Source organism: Miscanthus floridulus, chromosome 12, assembly GCF_019320115.1.
Source record: "Miscanthus floridulus cultivar M001 chromosome 12, ASM1932011v1, whole genome shotgun sequence".
NCBI lineage: Eukaryota > Viridiplantae > Streptophyta > Magnoliopsida > Poales > Poaceae > Miscanthus > Miscanthus floridulus.
The window spans coordinates 79,486,879-79,510,115 of record NC_089591.1 but is presented as its reverse complement, the minus strand read 5'-3'; the positions used below and the strand labels follow the sequence as shown (position 1 = coordinate 79,510,115).

The window sequence follows — 23,237 nt, the reverse complement described above, 5'->3', positions numbered from 1 at the left end:
GGGGAGGGACCACCTCCTCTTCAAATAGCCTGGCCAGCGCCGTGCCGGGGCCCTCAGCTACCTCCATCAGCTTCACGACCTCCTCGTCGGCCTCCTTGTCATCCTTGGGCAAGACATAGCCATCGCTGACGGTCTCGAGGTCGATGCCGGCGTAGTGCAAGGAGATGATGGCCAAGGCATGCTTGATGCCCGCATGCAGCGCCCCCCGGAGTCGCTCACGCACTTGGCCGCTCAACGCAACCAAGCGGCTCTTAAGGGAGCTACCCAACTGGGCCCCTCAACCTCCAGGGCCTCACATACTGTATGAGTGGCACTCTTCAGCGTGTCGTGCTCCCTGATCTCGGCCTCAAGCACCGCTTACACCGCGACAGAGGCCTCGGTTGCCCGGGTGACCTCCTTCTCCAACTCTACGCCAAAAGGAAACAGAATGGGGTTGAGCGCAAAGGGAAACAAGCCAAATAGGGGCGGAAGCCTACGGGACTCACCATCGGCCTTCTCCTCCCAGCGCTGGGCCTCGACCCGAGAGGCGTCGGCTTTCTCCTTCCAGCGCTGGGCCTTCACCTGAGAGGCCTCAGCCTTCTCCTTCCAGCCCTAGACCATGACCCGAGAAGCCTCGGCCGCCCTAGAAGCCTCTTTCTCTAGCTCTACACCACACCAGGGAGTTAGGAGTCGAACACAAGAAAAACAAATAAAACAAGGGGAATAGGACTCACCCACGACCTTTCCCTTCTAGACCACAGCCTCAGTCTAGGAGGCCTCGGCCACCTTGCGGGCCTCTACCTAGGGAGCCTTTCATTAGCAGGTGCGCACCCTGCTCTGCCCCTAGCTACCCTAGCGAGGGCCTTGGCAGAGGTCAGTCGCTTCTTTAGCCCGAGACCAAAAGGCGTCCCGATCGCTGGCCACCTGGGTCAGCTCCTCCTCCATGCTCCTTGACCCGCGCCGCCAAAGGGGTGACCTAGGTCCTGAGCCATGGCCGCCTCAGCCTTCATATAGGCACATCAAAGGCGGAGGTCATCTACCTCCGCGCTCCACGCCGACAGAAGCTCATTGGCATCAGCAAGCAAGCCCTTCTGCCGCTGGAGCTGGTCCCAGACGTCCCTCTCCCATCGGAGGAACAATGACTTCTTGAGGGATCGGGTCTTGAGCTCCTAGATAGGCAAAACAGGGGGTCATTCACTATGAGAAAATTTGGAAAAAGACGACACCACATGAGAAAGGAAGGCGCGAACCTGGGTGACCCTGGGCAGATCGTCTGCCAAGATGGACAGCACTATCTGCAGCGATCGCTCCGCTAGCTGATAGTATTACTTGAAGGTGTCCCAGCGCCCGCCCTCAGCCACGTCCTCGAGGGCGAACAGAGGCTCCCCCTTAGGGTCATCCTGGCTCTGCCATAGGACACGTGGGTGATCCCACCTACGGGGCTCGAGTCATACCCACACGAGGGCTGAGCTTCCCTCGCCCGAGGTCGGAGCCGGCTGCTCCATGGTGTCAGCCACCTCGGCGTCGACCACCTCCTTCGCCCAAGAAGTATCGTCGGAGGAGATCGGATGGACCTCCGCTTCCCAGGCGCTCTCCTGCAATGGCGGCGAGCCTTGGACCGGTGGCGGTATTAAGGCTTGTCCCACCTCCACCTCCACTTCCTAGGCCACCGGCTTTGCCGCGCTCATGTCGGCTCCCGCCACCCTGGCCTCAGTGGTCTCGGGGGCTCCGGTCCCCGCCACCCCGACCTCGGTGGTCCCAGGGGCTTTGGTCCCTGCCACTTTAGCCTTGGCGGTCCTGAGCGCCCTAGCCTCCATCGCCTCGGCCTCAAAAGTCTAGGGGATTCTGTCTCGCCCTTGGTGGCCTCAGCAACTAAGGGCACCTCGGCCCCATCTGACTCGCGGGCCTCTGCCTCATAGGGCATTGGCATTTCCTCCCCCGCTCACTCCATGGCCGCTCCGGTAACCTCCCCCTAGGCGACCAGCTCCTTCGGGTTGGCCCTCACCGATGCCCCGCCACGCTGTGCGGCGGCCTGCACCTCCACCACCTGATGAGCGGTGGAGCCCGTGCTCACCTTGAGTGACTTAAGTGGCACCAGGGCAGGCACCTCCGCCTTACGCTTCCGGCTGAAGGCAAAACACCCACTTGGTCAGCATATGACCATAAAGTGAGCGGGAAACGATGCGAACTCTGCTGAAAAAACACTCACCTCGAGCGGGGGTGCAATCGCTTCGACACTATGACCCGCCTCTGCAACGGCGGTGGCACGGCCTCATATCCATTAGTGCTAGCCGGCCCTCACCAGACTCCGGCACCCCCTCGGTCCTCTGCGGGGGCAGTTGCGTCACCCCCATCGCCACCTGCTCCACCTCTACCATTGAGCCCACCGGGCTGATGGCACGTTTTCCCAACTGCCCGCGCCTCGGGCGTGTCGGCCACTGGCCCCAGGGCGAGTGATCACCTGGCCCCGAGGCATCCTCTCCTCCTCCTCCTAGGAGCATCTGGGCTGCTCGCCGATGCCCCTGGGCACCGTGTCCCCTGATGTCAGGGAGATGGTCCTAGGGGACCCCGCCCCCTCTCACTCTCATCATCTCCATCCGAAGTGTTCGTCGACAGTGACAGCGACGGAGACTGACTCCACCGAGGAGATCATCCTACCTCTGCTGCCGGCGGTGCTTCTCTAGTCCCTTGCATGTAAGGATCTTCCTCGTACGCTTTGCCTCCTTGACAGTCCTTCTGCCTCTTCTGTGCCTCGGTGTGCGCCCGGTTCACCGCCCGCCGCGTTGTGTCCTCAGGAACGGGTGGCAAGGAGGCTCACACATCCCTCATCCCCTGTAGGAATGGCAAACACGGGTAAGGGAATAGGAAATAGTGAGGAACAGGGAGGCCTCAGGGGCTGCAGCGGTGCGTGACTTACCAGGGAGAGATACCCTCGCGATGGGCACATCGCGATGGGGGTCAGACCACCGCTCCTCAGCTTCGCCTCCACCGTCTCCCTCACCCGACGAAGAATCTCCTCATCGGAGAGGGCGGAGGCGAACATCCAGATGCCCTCGATCAGCTCATCCGGTCTCATCTCGAACAGGCGCCGCCGCTGAGCCATCAACGGTAGCTTATAACACCTAGGGTGTTAGCCTTGCATAACTTGACTTGCATAACATGAGCATGATCATCAAGCATTTCATAAACAAGCATTTACAATTGAAACATCTGCAATGTTTGCTTGTTATCGCATGTTTCTTGAACATATGCAACTTTTCTCATTATTTCATGTCTCCATGTGTATATGCATATGATCATGAGTGTATACATGTAGATGGTTGATATGAGTCACAAAAATATATTGGCAATGCATAGGTTAGCAAATGGAACATAGTTCATGAACGTCATTTCCCATGATCAAGCCTTAAGTCAGGTTTCATGTGATTACACTAAATAGCTCTATGAGTGACTACTACATGAAATGATTGAATGACCTTGCAAATTGCTTAAACATGTTTAGAGTATCATTATGAACAACTTTGATATTCATGGTTAGGGGTAAATAGGTCATTAAGCCATGGTTTGAAGCACACCACTCTTTAAATGTGACATGTTTGACCAATTTTGAACTAGGTGTTAGAGACCTTGCATGGAGGAGATCACTAAAGCAAAGTTGTAGTATTTGCTATAAGGAACAACTTTTATTTTTGGTTCATTGACTGATTTAGCTCCTAACATGCTTGAATTGGTCTCACAAGAATTAGCAAAATCAACATTTCAACACTTATGAAATTTTCTAAGTCTTTGTTCGACTGACAGCCTGACAAACCCATCTTGGTGATGACATTACTCATTATTGGTTGAGAATTAGAGCATGATCTTTGAACAAGAATGGTAGAGGGCACTTAGGGCTACAAATTTTGTTTTGGAATCATTCACTGGTTTGCTTTGCATCGAGAGATAATTCGAACGAGAAACCGGCTGTCAAGCGCCCCTTTCAGTTTCTGAATCAACTGAATCAGGATGGGTGGTCCGACCGGCGTCAGTCGTCGCGCGCCGCGTGGTGGCCGGCAATGGCCATGCATCATCGGCGCCTCGCCGCGTGTGGCTAGGCTAGGCCAGTGCATGCCTTCACCTCTCCAGCACCCGCCCACACTCAGCCGCACCCTCAGTTTCACATTCCTAGCTCTCCTTCGCCATTCACCTCGCCCACAGCAGCTGCAACCTCGGCGTCGAGAGCCCGCCATCGCCGTTGAAGGCGCCAGCTCACGCCTAGCTCCTCCAACCCCACCGCAGCCCTCCACTATCTCCCCAGCAACCTACCGCAGTCCAACCGTGCCCACTAGTTTGAGCTCAGTAAGCTCTAGCCCCTGCGCACCAGCCTCACCGAAGCTCTGCCACCACCTCCGTCCGCCGTGGTCCCACCTAACCAGACCACCCTAGGCCACGATAGAGCGCTAGCTAGGTCCTGCCGTAGGCTCTGTGATGCTCAGCGTAGCGCTTGATTGAGTCACCGTAGCTTCCACCGACATCTCACCGTCGACCCGCACCTCCGCCCCGCCATGGCCGCCGCTGCCAGTTGCTAGCACCGATGAGAAGTCCCACCAAGTAGTGCATTGTGTGCGTGAAGTCGAGTAGATCATCGTGTGATGATGTCACCACCGGCAAGTTCGCCGTCGGCGAGCTTTGGCCGCGCCACCGTAGCGCAGCGTAGCTGCCCTGTTTTGGGTCGATGACATGTGGGGTCCTCTGACCGACGGGTCCCACCGGTCAGCGACAGTAGGAGATAGGATAGGTCATTTGATTCCTAGATTTTGAATTGTTTTGTGATTTTTATATCTCCAGTTTGGTAGCTTCAAAAATTGTGCAATAAATTGTGTAGTGTTCCTTAGGAAGTGTAGTATATAGGAAAAATATATTCTTGATATTTACAGTAGAAATTTTGGGAGATTTAAATAGAGATTTGAAATGTGTTTTTGAATGCATGCAAAATTGTTTATTTTATATCTAGAGTTCCTAGTGCTCCAAAAATTATGAATTTTTTGTGGTAAGCTATTCTTGTCATGTATGAACTCTGGTAAAAATTTGAGGATCAGTGCATGGGTAGATTTATAGTTATAGATTTTTCTTTTATAAATTATTAATCCTTGTATGAATTTTTATAAATTATTTATGAATCCAAAATTCATGAAAGTTGTTGGGGGTAATCCTAGTACCATAGGGATGCTAAGAAAAATAGGAAATATGTTGCTTGACACTTTTCACTAGGGTTTTCTATTTATGCTACTTTAATCCTTTCTATCTTGTCATTTTTGTATAGAGTGTTTTATTGAATAAAATGGCATGAAACTTTTACAGTAGTCCTTTGATAGTATTAGTAAGGCACTATAAATTTTTAAGAATTTTTGATGCACATTTGATATATATTTATTATTTAACCTATGTATCCAAATAAAATAATAAAGGCATATAAAGAAATAGTTTAGGCTTCACCATTATATTTTCTTGGATGTATTTGGTATGCTTAAACTGTTGGTAGGCTTTATGTTGTCAAACTTTGAGTGATTACATGAAGTAGAAGTATTGTTGCTTTAAAATGCAAATTTAAAAGGATTCCGGACAGATTCTGTAGTTTGATAAGTTGCATGATAGGGATGATGTTTGCTGTAAAAATGCTTAATAATAAAGTTGTAGATAATTTGATAAGCTTTCTAGAAAGTCTAGGATCACTACATTTGGATTAGTAGAACTCCAGTTATGAGTGAAATAAGTAGCTATTGTTTTGTGATATAGTAGATGCATTGTGGAAATAGTTAATTAAATAATCGAGAAGAGATATGCACCTACTCAATAAACATGATGCACTTGTTAACACCATGCTGTTATGAATACTTATATGAATGCATTCATCATGTGTCATCATGCTATACTTGTATGCATGTATGCATTCACAATACCTTATGCCATATTCATACATCTAGGATCGGAGGAAGAAATAACGTTCCTGGAATTCGACGAAGCAGAGGAAGGGGACCAGTAGGAGAATCCTCAAGCCGTAGCTCCTGAAGGCGTGGAGCAGAATCCTAAAGAGCTTCTGGAGTGTCCTGACCACCGCCCTACTTCCTTTCTGCGAGGCAAGCCCCGGAGCATTCTAAGTCTCAAAGTATTTTACAAATGATTACTTAAGTACTTATGATTGATGCATTAGGTTATAAGAGTTGAATGGAACCACTTGATGCATATACATTCCTTGTCTAGATATTACACCTTTAACCGGTATAGGTCTAGGATCGAATATATGCTTAGCCATGCTTAGACCGGTAGAAGTCGGGTGATGTCCTGTCACCTACGAGATATAGTTGGATACCGGAGCACGGTTGGCTATATTTGCTATCGTGGAATAGAACCATGGGGTAAAAGAAAATCGAGACCTGAGCGGGATGACGATAGAGAAGCAACGAGACATAGAGGTCTTGGGTGTGGATCTATCCCCGTCTATGTCGATTAAGGACCGTACCATTGTTGGCGCTTCTGACAAGATTGAACGCATGCCTCTCACTTAGCTGGCCGAATAACTCATTCCGACCAGTGAAGCCGAGTAATTCAACTCAGGTCGGGACCCATTTTGTTGTGTGCTCCTTCTGGGGAACGATCAGACTAAGCCTAAGGGCAGGCTAGGCCTAAACGTCCTGGCATCTGGTGTTCCAGATTGTGCGGCGCAGTACGGACCCACGAAATGTAGACTTGAGTTGTACCAAAGGTGACCTAAAGCTACCTTCGCGCTGTATGCCTAGGTTTGTGTTAGGAATAAATTCCCAGCTGGTTGAAATCGATTCGAATCGCCGTCTCTCCCGGATAGTGAGAAACTTGGCTAGTCCCAACATCGTAGTAACTGTGTTATGGAACATGATGGTTCGAATGAATATGGACGTACAATACCTACTATGGTTACTATTGTATGCTTTTAAATGATTTACCACATGTTTGGCATAGGATAGTTGCTAATCTAGAAATGTATAGTTATAATTAACTTGATAAAGGAATCATAATTGTACAATGAGTCAACTGCTTTTATGCAAAATGTTGTCAAGTTATCTCCACTTATATAGCCTTGCATAATCCTTGGAGTTATTTTATTTCTGGTTTACGATGGGTAAGTCTAGCTGAGTACTTTCTCGTACTTCCGGGTTTTATTTCCCATTAGTTGCAGATGGCACTGTGTATCATGGTTATTGCAAGAGTTGCTTCTATCCCACCAGTGGATGAGGAGTAAGCCTTGGGTAGGCTTCTTTATTAATCCCTATCTTTGCTTTTGTGGACCGTGATCCTACTTGGCACTGTATCAAACTATGTTGGAAACTTTATTTTCGAACTTAATTGCTTCCGCTTTATCTATCAAACTCGGTTTGTAATAACTTTTATTCGTACTCTGATGATGAAATGTATCTGTGAAATTTATGTAATATAGTGGCATGTATGTTGAATCATGTACGATCTTGGTTGTTGTAAATCGTTTATCGAGACCCGTCGTGGTACTTGACGGACTACCGGGTTTATATGGGTTCAAGTATGACAGTGCGAACCACTTGCAGGGCTGCCATTGTACTTGTACTCTTATAAATTGGTCGGTTCTGCGACTGTAGCACCCTCCAGGCGGTGGAAGGCAGCCACGACCACAGCCACCGTAAGGCAGTGGCTCCATAGCCTCTCTAGCCCCTCCAGGAGCGGCTGCAGCTTGGGCTAATCCTCCCTCGGGACACCATACTTCCACTTCTCTGGATAGCTCTCCATGATCCACTCAGTGTAGGGGGGAAGTCCAGCCATCAGTCATTGCGGAGATAGAACTAGCTGGTGTACCAACGGTGATTGGTTGACTGCGAGTTGGGCCGGGATGTAAAGGTGCTGATGGTCCTGGCACACTTGGAGAGTTCAGCCGCCGGCCCTCACCACCTTCCTCATGCCCGACATACCCATTGGCTTGGTGGTATGCCCCGCTCGGAAGAGGTGGAGCCACATCTCCCAATGGGGAGCGATCCCCAGGTACCCCTCACAGACGACGACAAAGATGGCCGCCTATGCGATGGAGTTGGGGTTGAAGTTGTGGAGCTCCACGCCATAGTAGTGCTGGGAGTGCCCACATGAACTGGTCCACTGGTAGGCCGAGGCCGCGCTCAGTGAAAGGATACGAAGCTCACAACATAGCCATCAGTGTGGCCTCGGCTCTGGCTTGCCCGACGGAGCAATCCACTCTGGCCTGTTGGGGTCAGTAACTAGGATAGAGAAGGCCATCGTCGACGAGCGACTAGAGTGTCTCCATGGATACGTCAGACTGACCCCAAGGGTCTGCCTCAATGACAACAGCGCCGGACATGGGTGCGATGGAGAATACGACTACGGCGGTGAGCCTCTCTCGCTCTCTCTACCTCACCCCTCTCTCTTCTTCTCCCCGGCGCTCTCTGTTCTAGCAATGGCTCAAGGGCAGCAAAGGCGAATGCAGGCAAGGTAAGGAGGGGAGGGGCGAGGCTCATTGCGTATTTATGTAGGAAGGAGGCGAAATGGGCGGGCGACAAAATCGGGAAAGTTTCCCTCAGATCCAGCATAGTTAATCCAGATCCGATTTTACCACCCACGTACCCACCTTTTCCTCATTAATTGCATGAACAGTTATGTTCCATCCGCTGACATGGCGTCATGTCCGACCGCTGTAGTGGCAGGCACCGTTCCGCCTCCCCAAGAAAATCGCCTCAAAAGGCGTGTCTGCTGTTGTCAAACCGATGGGGGGGGAATATCCCCCACCCAATTCCTTTCAGACGAAGGAACGGGGTGCCGTGCCCGTTACGGTCTAGGGGTTCGAAGGCTGGGCCCCTGAGGGTTTCGACAACCGCCCTAGGGCAATAGAGTCAGGGACGACTACTGGGCGAGCTCATACAAGGCCGAGACCCAAGCAAGCGAAATGCTTAGGACGCCCTAAGTCGTGTCCGAGACCGGCAGGGAGGTCTCCGAATGGGATCCCATCGTAGGGAGGCACCGAGCCACCGGGGCCCATCAAACTGGCCCCAGACACCCACTAGAGAAACCCTCTGGTACTCTTGGAGTGTGTCTCTAGACCACTATCCGACCCCTATTGAATGGGGCACGGGCCTCCACTTAGGACTTACCCGATAACAGCTCACCGGAAGTGCCACCGCTCGCACCCATCGAGGGTAGCCTAGCATATTCCACCCCTCCTTCCGAAATAAAAAGAATGTGCGAGGGTCATACAAAAAAGCCAGGGGAACCCTCGACATGCCCTCTCGCTCCATGTAGAGGCTAGGGGGCTCTTCCTACAAGCTTGCCGAGACCCAGCGACCCAGGCTCGCACTCGAGGGGGCTCAGCAAACAACCCCTCCTTCTGAATGAAAAGGATGCACTGAGGGTCATATAAAAAGCTAGGGGAACTCCTAATGGCCCTCTCGCTCCATGCAGAGGCTAGGGGGCTCTTCCTACAACGTTGTCCGAGACCCAGCGACCTAGGCTCGCACTCGAGGGGGCTCAGCAAACAACCCCTCCAGTCCGAACAGAAAGGACGCGCGAGGGTCGCACCAAAAGTTCAGGGGAACCCCTGACGGCCCTCTCGCTCCATGCAGAGGCTAGGGGGCTCTTCCTGCAACTTCAGCCGAGACCCAGTGACCTAGGCTTGCACTTCGAGGGGGCTCGGCGAACAACCCTTCCATCCGAACAAAAAGGATGCGCGAGGGTCGCACAAAAAGCCTAGGGGAACCCCCGACCGCCCTCTCGCTCCGTGTGGAGGCTCGGGGGCTCTTCCTGCACCTAGGACGAAGACAAGTGACCCGAGCTCATGCTCAAAGGCCCAGAAAAACGCGATAAAGGGCATCGAGCCCGTTACGATCTAGGGGTTCGAAGGCTGGGCCCCCAAGGGTTTTGACAGCCGCCCTAGGGTAGTAGAGTTAGGGACAACTATGGGCAAGCCCGCGCATGGCCAAGGCCTAAGCAAACTGATTGCTCGGGACGCCCTAAGTCATATTCGAGACCGGTAGGGAGGTCTCCTAAATGGGATCCCACCATAGGGAGGCACCGAGCCACTGGGGCCCATCAAACGGCCCCGGCACCCACTAGAGAAGCCCTCTGGTACTCTTGGAGTGTGTCTCTAGACCGCTAGTCCAACCCCTATCGAACGGGGCATGGGCCTCCACTCGGACTTACACGATAACAGCTCACCGGAGGTGTCACTGCTTGCACGCCCACCGAGGGTAGCATGGCACCCTCCACCCCTACTTCCGAATGAAAAGGATGCATGAGGGCCGCACAACAAGCCAGGGGAACCTCTGACGGCCCTCTCACTCTATGCAGAGGCTAGGGGGCTCTTCCTGCAACCTTGTTGAGGCTCAGCGACCCGAACTCGCACTCATGGGCTCGGCAAACGCAATAAGACCCCTCCCACGATGTAAGAAAAGCCCCTGAAGCAATAAATCCACTCCTCTAGGGCCTCAGGGGCTACACCTGGTGGGTGTGCTCGCGCGCACCCACCGAGGCCTCGAGTACAAAACACCATCCCGCTAGGAGCTGCTGCGAGCTAAGTCTCGTCAAAACCTCAAAGAGAGCGCTCACGCTCTCCCTGAGGCTCGGGGGCTACTGTCGGGTACCACGAGAAGGGGTTCCCTAAGCAACAATCAAGAAAATCGCTTAGACCTCGTCAAAATCAAAGCCAAGGGACAACTATTAGCTAAACCCTAGCCATGTCCGAGGCCACCTACTCTCCGCCTCACTAGAGGCCTCGCACTGGAAGGCCTCGGATGGCCTACCAAATCTCTGCCTCGCTCGAGGCCTCGCACGAGAGGCCTTAGATGATCTACCGATTTTCTGCCTCGCTCGAGGTCTCGCGTGAAAGGCCTCAGGCCAGGGATCCGATTCTCTATCTCGCCCGAGGCCCCGCGCGTACAGCCTCGGACAAGACACCGAATCTCCATCCTGCTCGAAAGCTGGCTCGGTAATAACCTCGTCACCTCTTCCTCGACCGATCTCCCCAACAGAGCATCGCGTCCAATTAATGCGACCAACCACTCCTGCGATGTCAAATGGACGACAACTCGACACAACGGAGCAGCCGACGAGACGGGGAGTCGCATCAACACCATACCGTCTAGGACAGGACAGGGTAGGGGTTACCGGCCACTGTATTTGGTACTATGCCCACGACCAGCGCCCATACTGCACTGTGCTACCTAATCCCTACTCCAGGAGCAATGCGGCGTGCGGAGTCAAGTTCGGGTTACTATAGCCTCAGAATCAGTGTACAAGACCAACTGCTCCCTCCATGCCTCGACTAGTCTACTTCAGGGTCTCAGGCAACCTCGGGATTCATGCCCGTTAAGCCCCCCCATGACGGCTCGGCCTCGGCACCAACTGAGCCTCGGCTCTTTACGCAGTCAACGCACAGCAACCAGCACGTCGCTTGCCAGGCCCTACGTCAAGCCATCACTAGAGCTTCCCATATCGCACTAGGATCAGAATGTGACCGGCGCGTTGCTCTAGCACTTCAAGGGCAGGACCACTCCATCAACCTTGCTGCCATAGTGACAGGCTACAAGGGCTCAGACATGCCGCCTCTAGTTCGCACTGATGTCGCAGTAGCTAACACATGTATCACCCTTGTCCCCCCTTCAACTATAAAAGGGAGGGATCGAGGCCGTTTCTAGGGGGACCCGAGCACACGAGATAGATGAACACGTATAGGAAGACAGACTCACTCTCACGCTCGCACACACCCTAGGCATAGACAGGGTTCACGAGGTAGACGAACACACACTCAAGACTCTATAACGTCCACACTTCTCCACCGCCTGAGATCAACATCTCAAGCAATCCACGCTGCTACACGCAGAGACCTGGGACTAGCTCCCTCTCTTGCCTTGCTTGTGACCCCCTACCACGAGCATTTTGGTGCAAGGAATACAAGATCGATCTCTCAGACTGGACGTAGGGCACCCATTGCCCGAACCAGTATAAACCTTATGTCTCTTTGCCTCACCATCTGGGATTAGGGACACGCAGTACATTTTTACTAGTTGGTTGAGGGCTCGCTGGTCTAAAACACCGACACCAAGCTAGCAGAGGGCACAGCAGTTGGGTCACATGTGATCAAAATGGTTGGTTACACTCAAAGGTTGGAGAAGTTGGGCTTCCCAATTGGCCCAGAATTAGCTACTGATTTTATTCTCGCGTCTCTTCCGCCCAGCTATGGAAATTTCATCGCGAACTACCATATGCATGGGGTGGAGAAGGGCTTGAATGAATTATGTGGCTTGCTTAAAATAGCAAAGGCTGACATCAAGAAAGGTGCTAGCAGTAGCCATGTGATGGCGGTCCAAAACAAGCCTAAGTTTAAGAAGAAGGGCAATTCTTGGAAGAAGAAAAAGGGCAAGGCTAAAGATGAGATCTCTAAGCCAAACCCACCTGCGCTCAAGGCTGGTCCAACTACTGGTGCTGAGTGCTTTCATTGTCATGGGAAAGGTCACTGGAAGAGGAACTACAAGCTGTACCTAGAATCCATAAAGGATCGCGGCAGTAAAGGTACTCCCATAGCTTGTACACTTGTTGTTTATGTTACAGACATTTTCCTTGCTAATTCTTATATTAATTCTTGGGTATTTGATACCGGATCGGTTGCTCATATTTGCAATATGATGTAGGGAATGATAAGAAGTAGAAGCGTGGGAAAGGGAGAAGTTGATTTCTGCATGGGCAATAATGCAAGTTGCTAGCAGTTGAACGTCAGGGACGATGCAACTCCACCTCCCGTCAGGATTTATTATGGAGTTGAATAATTGTTATTTTGTTCCTAGTTTAAGTCAAAACATTGTGTCACCTTCATGTTTGATGAAGGACGGTTATTCATTTGCGAGTAAAGACAATGGTTGTGTGATCTCTAAAAATGACATGTTTGTGGCTTCTTCATCCATTGTGAATGGGTTGTTTATTTTAAATCTTGAAGATGCTCCTGTCTATAATATAAGTGCTAAAAAGCCTTAGCTTAATGAGTTAAGTCCTATCGATATGTGGCATTGTCGTTTAGGTCATATAAGTAAGAATCGCATGAAGAGGCTCCATTCTGATGGGCTTTTAACTTCGTTTGATTTTGAATCATACGAGACATGTGAGGCTTGCCTGCTGGGCAAGATGACTAAGATGCCTTTCACTAGGTTTTCTTGAGAGGGCGGTAGACTTGCTGGAACTCATACATACTAATGTGTGCGGACCAATGAGTATGACAGCAAGAGGCGGATTCCAATACTTCATAACCTTCACTGATGATTTTAGTAGATATGGCTATGTCTACTTAATGAAACATAAGTCTGAGACATTTGAAATGTTCAAGGAGTTTTAGAGTGAAGTAGAGAATCAACTGTGGCAAGAAAATTAAGGCATTGCGATCTGATCGTGGAGGTGAATATTTAAGCCACGAGTTTAGCAATCATCTAAAGAGTTGCAGAATTGTTCCACAGCTTACGCCACCTAGAATGCCTTAGAGAAATGGCGTGTCCGAGCGACATAATCGGACTTTGTTGGACATGGTTCGGTCTATGATGAGCCAGTCAGACCTACCATTATCATTTTGGGGATACGCTCTAGAAACTGGCCGCTTTCACATTGAATAGGGTACCATCTAAGTCAGTAGTTAAGACACCACATGAGATGTGGACTGGTAAGAGTTCCTAGTTTGTCTTTTCTGAAAATTTGGGGTTGTGAAGTTTATGTCAAACGACTTATGATAGATAAACTAAAACCCAAATCAGACAAATGCTTTTTCGTGGGATATCCGAAGGAAACTTTGGGGTATTACTTCTACAACCGATCAGAGGGCAAAGTGTTTGTTGCTCGGAACGATGTTTTCTTAGAGAAAGAGTTTCTCAAAAGAGAGAAAAGTAGATAGAAGGTGTATCTTGAAGAAGTTCAAGATGAGCCAGTTGGGAAGGACTCTACGAGTGATGCTAATGTAGCAGAACAAGTTGAGATACCCGTGGTAATAGAAACACTGCCACAACCATGAAGGTCAGTAAGAATCCATGAGTTACGTGGGGATTTGTTATTGTTAGACGATGACGAACCTGCGACTTATGCGGAAGCAATGATGGACCCAGATTCCGAGAAATGGCAAAGTGCCATGAGATCCGAGATAGATTCCATGGGAAACAATCAAGTTTGGAACTTGGTTGACCCGCCTGATGGGGTTAGACCCATAGAGAGCAAATGGATCTATAAAAAGAAAAAGGATATGGATGGAAACGTTCACATCTATAAAGCTTGACTTGTTGCAAAGGGTTTTCAGCAAGTTCAAGGAATTGACTACGATGAGACTTTCTCGCTGGTAGCGATGCTTAAATCTATCTAGATCATTCTAGCAATAGCTGCTTATTTCGATTATGAGATATGGCAGATGGATGTTAAAACAGCCTTTCTAAATGGAAATTTGGATGAGGACATGTATATGATATAGCCCGAAGGTTTTGTTGATCCAAACAATGCTGGAAAAATTTGCAAGCTTAGAAATCCATTTATGGGTTAAAGTAAGCATCTCAGAGTTGGAACATACGTTTTGATGAAGTGGTCAAAGGGTTTGGCTTCCATCAGAATGAAGAAGAACCTTGTGTTTACAAGAAGGAAAGTGGGAGCGCTGTTGTATTTCTGATCTTGTATGTGGATGACATATTATTGATTGGGAATGGCATTCCTATGTTGCAATTCGTAAAGACTTCACTGAATAACAGTTTTTCTATGAAGGATTTAGGAGAAGCAGCATACATTTTGGACATCAAGATCTATAGAGATAGATCGAAGAGGCTTATAGGATTAAGCCAAGATACGTACATTGACAAGGTGTTGAAACGATTCAACATGGAACAGTCCAAGAAAGGGTTCTTGCCTATGTCACATGGTATGCGCTTTAGTGATAAATAGTGTCCTTCGACAGCTAATGAGCAGAAATGCATGAGTAAGGTTCCATATGCCTCGGCAGTTGGTTCCATCATGTACGCCATGATATGTACTCGCCCAGATGTCTCATATGCTCTAAGTATTGTGAGCAGGTACCAAGCTGATCTAGGAGAGAGTCACTGGACACTTGCTAAAAACATTCTTAAGTACTTGAGAAGGACTAAAGATGTGTTCCTAATCTATGGAGGTGAGGAGGAGCTCATTGTAAATGGTTACACCGATGCTAGCTTCCAAACTAACACGGATGATTCACATTCTCAATTAGGTTTTGTGTTCATAATAAATGGTGGTGCTGTAAGTTGAAAAAGTTCCAAGCAGGAGACGGTGACCAATTCTACAGCAGAGGTCGAGTACATAGTAGCTTCTGGAGCTGTGAAGGAAGGTGTTTGGATGAGGAGGTTCCTCATTGAACTTGGTGTGTTTCCGGATGCGTCTAGCCCGTTGAATCTATATTCTGACAACAATGGGGCAATTGCGCAGGCTAAGGAGCTAAGGAATCACCAAAAGAACAAACATGTACTGTGGAAATTTCACCTCATTTGAGAGTTCGTTAGACGAGATGAGATCAAGATGTGCAAGATACACACAGATTTGAATGTTGCAGATCCTTTGACAAAGGCTCTTCCACAGCCTAAGCACTGAGGCGCACATGAGAGCTATGGGTATTAGATATCTTGGAGATTAACTCTAGTGCAAGTGGGAGATTGTTGGGAGTATGCCCTAGAGATAATCATAGAGATGATTATATTGCCTTGTATCCATGATATATTATGAGTTCATTGAATTTCCATTAAAGACAACCTGTATCGATTAGCAATTATGTGAATTGTTTGTGAAACTCTTTTACTTGTATGGTTATTCTAATGTTGTCCCTGGTCAGAGTTCGTGTGAGGACACACATGAATAATGGATCAGCACATTATTAGTTGATGACTATGTTTCACAAGTCATAGACATGGAGATGTCAAACTAATAATGTGGGCAAATGTATGACATGGGGCTGGACTGACCCAATATGAGATGTTATTATTATCTCTATTCATATCATGTACATTATGTCCTTAGACCTGAGATTGTTGTATGTATTCAAGATGTGAAACGACCTACTCAGGGACTATCAAACGCTACTCTGTAACAGGGTAGTTACAAAGGTGGTTTTCAGGTTTGTTGGGAAACATGCTATGAGACATAAACAATCAAGATGGAATTTGCCCCTCTCTATATATGAGAGAGATATCACTAGATCACTAATGATTAGATCAAGAAATGCATGGCCGTGCTTGGGTTAAGTGTTAACCTATGAGTTGGACCAAATATTGAGAGGCAAGGGAATAACAAGTATGTGGTTTTGTGGTGGTTTGTCTGATATGATCTTTGCGTACACATAGGAGCTGGCATGCCTTGCTAGAGGCCGCTATCAACTAATGGCTGAGTAGGAGTACTCAGGCCATGTCTATGTGTGCGTGAACCCATAGGGTCACACGCTTAAGGGGCTGGAAGCCTAATTCGGATTGGATCTGAGTTAGACAAGGCTTAGGGTTACTAATGGGCCTCCAACTTGGGAGCTCATTAGGGATGCCTATAAATATGTGGGGTGGGCAATGGGGCTAAGGTATCCCCACGCCTTTTGGCAGCCACCGCCACCCATCCTATGACCGCGCCTGCTGCTTCTCGTGGACCTAGCAGTCTAGAGGCGCAACGCTTCCTCCCTGTATGTGTGGATACCTCGGAGGTGCTGCATCTGGAGCACAAGGATGAACCGCACGAAGGGGAAGGATGGATGGACGACCTCACAACTGCACGACACTGCTTCGACGCGTTCGACTACATCAAGTCGCTTCCGCTGCACCTACGCGTCTAGTGGTAATCCCGTGATCTATAACTAGCAGTAGATCCTGGTTTATGAGGTTGAAATTTTTGTTTTCTGGCTAGCGTAGCATCCTCATAACCCTACACTGCATTAGGACCACCATCGTGTCAAATAGGCCCATTTAAGCCCTAGGGGCTACCACAAAAGCTAGGGCCCATAAAGCAGAATTTAAAGCCTAGCTTGTCATATACATAGTATATATATATATTGGAAAGTCATAGTATATTGTTAGAGCAGTGTGAGATAGTATTCTCAAAAAAAGAAAACATATAACGTGATAGTAACTATAAAAACATTTCCAAAAGTTTCCAAAACCTATTCTCAGCCTTGATTTTTTGGTAAGATTGGAAAAACCTCTCTCTCCAATAACTCCTCATCTCAACTCTCAATCAGTTTTTGCATTCAACGCCCAGTCTTTCTGCACATGGAAAAATCCATCCAACCACACAGAAAGATACACATGTGTATCAAATCGGTTGGAAGGACGTGGGGGAAAATCCATCCAACCACACAGAAAGATACACACGTGTATCAAATCGGTTGAAAGGATGTGGGGGAAAATCCATCCAACCAGACAAAAAAAGATACACATGTGCATTCAATCGGTTGGAAGCATGTGGGGAAGAATAGGAAGAATGGATAGGGTTCCCGATGTAAACGTATATGTGAGAAAGAAAGTATAAAACTGGATAGGGGTGATCTAAAAATAGTCCAAGATCTGGAGGTGGAAGGAGATGGGAAAGCAATAAGAAGAATGGATAGGTTTCCAACAGAAATGTACAAGAGAGAATATAAAAGTGGTTAGAGGTGATTTAGAAATAGTCTTTTCCCATGTGTAAAATTATCTTCTATCTTAGGAGCGAGATATTGAAAATGGTTGGAGAAAGCCAACTGTCTACTTTTTTAGCGATTTGAAAAAACACTCATTGATTTACCAATTATTTTTTTAGAAACTATTAAAGATGCGCTAACTATACATGATTCAACATGATTAATTACCAACCGAGGGGCTCATAATAATCTAAAATCACAGCAGGATTACAACATCGATAATAAAGAGAGGACTGGGATTTTTTTTCTCGATCACGCAAAAGGTTTGTGCGTCTTTGTATTAAAATAGAACAAAAGTTTAATACAACATGCCTTAACAGCGCCCTAGGTGGTCATATGAAGGACGCTTGGACCTCCCTAGTGTACTCAAAGCTATGTTGTTACATTGGACACTGGTCAACCCTGAATTGCGACGCCGGCTATGAGGCTATGCCCCAGCAGCCGAGTGACGGCGGTGCTACTTGTGCGGACCCACATTGTCGTCCAGGTGGGAACAACTCATGTAGCGCTTGCATATTACCGGGGGTCCCCTGCTATAGATTTTATCGTACGCCTTCAGGGCCTACGTCAAAGGAGACTGACATTCCGCTGGTTAGTCCCAAACGCTTCAAGACATGGTGCTCACCCCATTTGGACTGTCAGAATATGGGATATGCTTTGCGCCGCTATCCGCCTCCACCTTTTGGGGAGCGTGGGTGGTGTACGTCCACCATGGGCCATGACATCGAGTAGCTCTAGGAGTGGCGGCTGCCTCAACTTTGTGATTTTCTTGGTGAAGCTCTTGAGGCATCTGCTGGTAGAGGTCGTCTGAGGGGATGGAGTGCGGTTGACAGCATCCGTGATAGCCACAACCATCGCATCTCTCGGAGTGGCTACCCTGACTAGCACTGGGTCAGGGCGCATCATGACTAGCATCATGACTTATGGTGGCCCTTGCAGTGGTGACATCGGAGGCGAGACCAACGTCCACTAGGCAGCCTTTGCCAGAGAGCCGGTCTCCACCTGAGATGCGTCTACATCCTAAGAGGCCACAATTGACACCAGCGGGCACCCAGGTGCTGGTACTCCTGCTAGGTTCATGACAAGCGAGGTGGCGAGCTCCTCCAGCATAGGGTCGACCCACGCAGGTGACCCTGAACATGCACACAGCTCCAACACTAGTGGATCTGGCTCAAAGAAGCACAGTGCAGCAGCAGTGGTAGAAGCCTTTTCAGTGCAGCCGATAGGTGCACACAAGCTGATGTCCCCCATCGGCTGACTCTAGTTCTGCCATCTTCGCCGTGGCACCCTGCATGGCCCTGTCCAAGCCACTGTGTGGCACATGCTTGGAGGCCTATGGGTTGCCGCCACGAGTGGAGTGTCATGGCCGGTTGCCACCCATTGCTAGTCAACAGTAGCATGCCTAGGCCGCTTGCATTCTCTGGTGAGATGGCGGAAGCCATGGCAGCGTAGACAATGCCAGGGCAACTGGTAAGTCGCTACCCTGTGCGAGTAGGAAAGGTAGTTGAAGCATCTATCGTGAAGCTCTGTCGGGATCTTCCTGGGCCTATGGAAGCGATTCTCAACCGAAGGCGGCCGTAGGTTGCATCTACGGCCAGTGTAGGATCTCCCACCACCCATCGGCGTTGGGGGTGGAGACCCGTCCGTGGCAGCTGAGGCGCTGGCAGGCAAGGATGTGGCCATCCATAGGCTAAGCAGGTAGGCCACACATCAGTTGGGGGCGTGGCTAGGCTACACTTCCTCCGCCTTTCGCCTAGGTCCCTGTCGTCCAGCGTCCGCTCTAGTCATGGGCCAGAATCACAACTAGACGAGTTTCGATGTCTTCATCCGCCCATCGATGGCTCTTTGTGTGTCCACCCGAGGAGCAACCTGAGGTCCCTTTGACAAGGCTTCAACAACTGCTTCTGTTTTTGGACTCCTGCAAACAGGACCCCTAGAAAAGTGCTTCAAAGGCGCTTGCTCGTGGTGGCCTCACTCACCGTACTCGTAGCCCTCATCTCGCATGCATGCATTGCACCAGCTGGAGACACAACGAATGCGCCACAGCAGTCGGAGCCGCAAGCGCTCACCTTGCAATTGCATGTGTGCCAGGGCCCGGGAGGTGAATAGAGAGAGGGAGACGGAGAGATGGACACATACGAAAATAGGAACAGATAGTCGAATAGACATGGACACGGTGCTGACATGGCGGGAGATGGCCTATACAAATTGTATAAGCGTTCCGCCCAGGAACTGGTTCCAAGAAATCATTCCCTACGTAATGAACGTGGCCTAAGGTTTTATTATCTCATATCTTTTTATTAGATATTAGTATTCTAAATACTAGTACTATTGTTTAGTGAAAACCATGTTTGACTCTCTAATCAACTCAATACCAGCTGCACGAGACAACCAAGCCCAAATAAACAGGGGCATTTCAAACATTCAACATCCTTTAATTAAAAAAAATCAGGAGAAGACATTTTGCTAAATGTTTTTCAAAAAGACTTCCTTCTCCTTTTAGAGAAGCTGCTCCTTCAATGATCAAAGCTGCAACCCAAATAAGTAAGGACACTTTAGACATTCAACATCCTTCATCCATTTCAAAAAAATAGAAGAAGTTGTTTTACCAAACTGTTTTTCAAAAAGGCTTCTTCTCCTTTTATAGAAGCTTCTTCTTTAACGATTAAAGACGACGCTGCTTTGGAGGAGCCCGAGCCTTTTTACCAAATAGGCCCTAAGCCAAAATAGAGTCGTCCATGGCTATCACTTTCGTGTCTTACTCCATGCAAGTTAGAACAACATAACATAATTAGAAACTTATCACTCGTGTCTCGTCTTACTGACTCCATGCACAGCAGCACAGGCCACTGTACGTAAGCTTCTAGCTTCCCTAGGACTCACTTTTTTAACTTTTCATATGAGGGTGTAAGACCCCTCTAGATAACATCAGGCTCAGGAGTGGTTTTCTTACGCTTGATGCCATGTGATGTACTTGCAAATGTCTTCTCGGTTACTTGCACCTTCACCCTCTCCTTGACTATAGTGAATTCTTAACCATCCATAAGAAATGGGAAACAACAAAAGTGTAAACACCCACTGCCAACACTTCCAGGTGAGGTGCCTCACCATCATCTTTGGTGGCTGCAATGACTAATCTTCGATGCCAACAACTAGAAGGGCTTCTCCGACATCTCCAACATCAACACCAACGACATATCTTCATCAAAATGTTCGGCAACTACAACAACTTGCCTCTTGCCAAAACTTAGGCACGAGGGGCTTTGCTGACATCTTTAGCATGCACACAAACATCACCTTCAGTCAACACCTTCGTCACGGGGGGCTTATCCAACATCTTCGGCATCCACAATGACTCACCTCCTCCAACACTTCAGCATCAGGGGCTTCGCCAACATCTTCGATGACTACGATGACTCGTCTTCACCAACACATTGATAAAAGAGGCTTCGCTATAATCTTTGGCCACTACAATGGCTCGAGACCCTTAATCGGTACCTTTAGCATCAAAGTTTACGATGACTTGCCTTCATTGCCTAGTTCGAGGGGCTATGTCAACTATGGATTTAATATGTTGTTTCCTCAAGGTTAAGGTAGAAAGAGTTCCTAGGATTACTCCTCCTCAATTCATTTCCATAATCCCACAAGGAATTGAACTACAACATCTCATCCCCATGAATAGCCTTCATGATCAATCTTCTAGCTCTAGCAAGTTTGCTCCTTTGTGGTGTAAGGTTCCAGACCTTTTGCACTATCCTTCCAAAACCAGTAATGCTCATATTGTCATTTGCTCTAAAGGAATCGATGTACTTTGCAGCCAACCAATTTGTAGTACATCTCTTGAAAACCCATTCCTTTTGGCACTTATGTACCCCATAATAAGTCTTAACCACAAAGGAATGGCTCTTGGTGTCTAAAGAAGCGTATAGGTTCCATGGGCAGCCATCAGCACAATGAGCCATTACCCTTGTCTTGTCATTCCTTGGCAGCTTAATTTCAATCCTATTCAGTGACACTGTACTCAGTGATAGGTTCTCTAACCTTATAGATAGTTGGAAACACTAAGCCAATAGAAAAGGTTGGGTTTTGCATATCCTCCTCACTAAAAGATGCAAACCTTAGTCTCACATCACCTTCCCCATCTGATTTTGGAAGGTTCAAACCTTCATCATCAGTGTCCTCTTCATCACTTCCCTATATAGGTCTAGATATAACTAGTGTCTTCAATTTGCTTTCTTTGGCTTTCTTGTTGTCTTTAATCACATTCACATGAGAAGATACAAGGTCCTCAAACAGATGTGCATCTTCCTCTTCAATCTCATTACCACTATCCCATAGCACATCATCTTCACTCCCACTCTCTAGCTCATTGTCAATAGCTTGATCCACTCTTATGTCCTCCAAATTTGTGTAGAAAACAAGTAACTTTTGTGTAGGATTCTTCTCCACATACTACACTTTGCATGGGCTGATGACCTTTGGCAAATCAGACACTGGATTTGCAACATCATCATCCCAATTAACTTCACCAAACAAGTCCTCATGATCAAAATATACTACCAGATTTTTGACATCCTCTACAACTAATGCCATTACAATGGTGTCAATATCTGAAACTATGAGATGAAGACCATCTGCTAATGTCTTCCCTGGTAGCAGCCAATATATCTTTAAGTTGAGATTGCTCTTCTAGCCTAATAGCTCTAGCAAAGTCCAGAAACCACAAAGGAGCCCATATATCTACCCCTATACTGCCAAACCAAGACACCTTTTCATCCACACATGATCTGAAATCCCTTGAACAAACTGAAAAAACCACCATGGTGAATCTCTACTGTGAACTCATCTCTACAATCACCTGTAGAATAGACAAAAAGTCAACAAAATAAGGTACACTGCAGTGAACGAGAAAAATGCCAAAATTCTAAAATTTTGCTCCAATTCGATGACTAGACATGCCAAAGTCTTGCCTTTCTATCTCATGTGCAACATCTAAGCCTACCTGATCCGATGAATCGAGAAGAGAAAGCACCGGTCCAACTCACCATAGCGCTGCCACCAATGTTTTCCTAAACGGTAAACGGTCTTTACACGGTCGCTCTTCATTTAGCGTTTAGGCTGTTTACACGGTGTTTAAACGAAGTTAAACGGTCTAAACGGTTTTGTACTTTTAAAAAAAAATACATATAATTATATATGTGCATGTAAAAAATCAAGTATTCTAGCATTTATACATATTTATCCGAGTAAAAAACAATTATTTTGGTATGTATATATATTTATGCATGTGAAAACAATCAAATATAGATATTTATGCATGTAACATATCAAGTGTACACATTTATAAATATAATAAACTTAAGTATACAAATTTATCCATACAAAATTGAACTAGATTTACCTCGTGTTCGCCTAAACGGCCGTTTAAATAGCTATTTAGCCCATTTAATGCTTGTTTATCTCCGTTCCGTTTAGACCGTTTTTCCCGTTTTTTGACCATTTAAACAGTCAACCGTTTAATTTTTGTTTACACCCTAAACAAAACTAGTTTACCACCACTTACCATTTACTGTCTGTTTAATCC

At 47.9% G+C, this 23,237-nt stretch overlaps 1 protein-coding gene across 1 annotated transcript; it reads left to right on the top strand.

The window, feature by feature from the left end:
* Positions 1–12,104: 12,104 nt before the first annotated feature.
* Positions 12,105–12,667, top strand: LOC136496225 (uncharacterized). The gene is made up of 2 exons (XM_066491902.1): positions 12,105–12,531; positions 12,651–12,667. Exons 1-2 carry the CDS (start codon positions 12,105–12,107, stop codon positions 12,665–12,667), a joined length of 444 nt encoding a protein of 147 aa, XP_066347999.1.
* Positions 12,668–23,237: the final 10,570 nt, after the last annotated feature.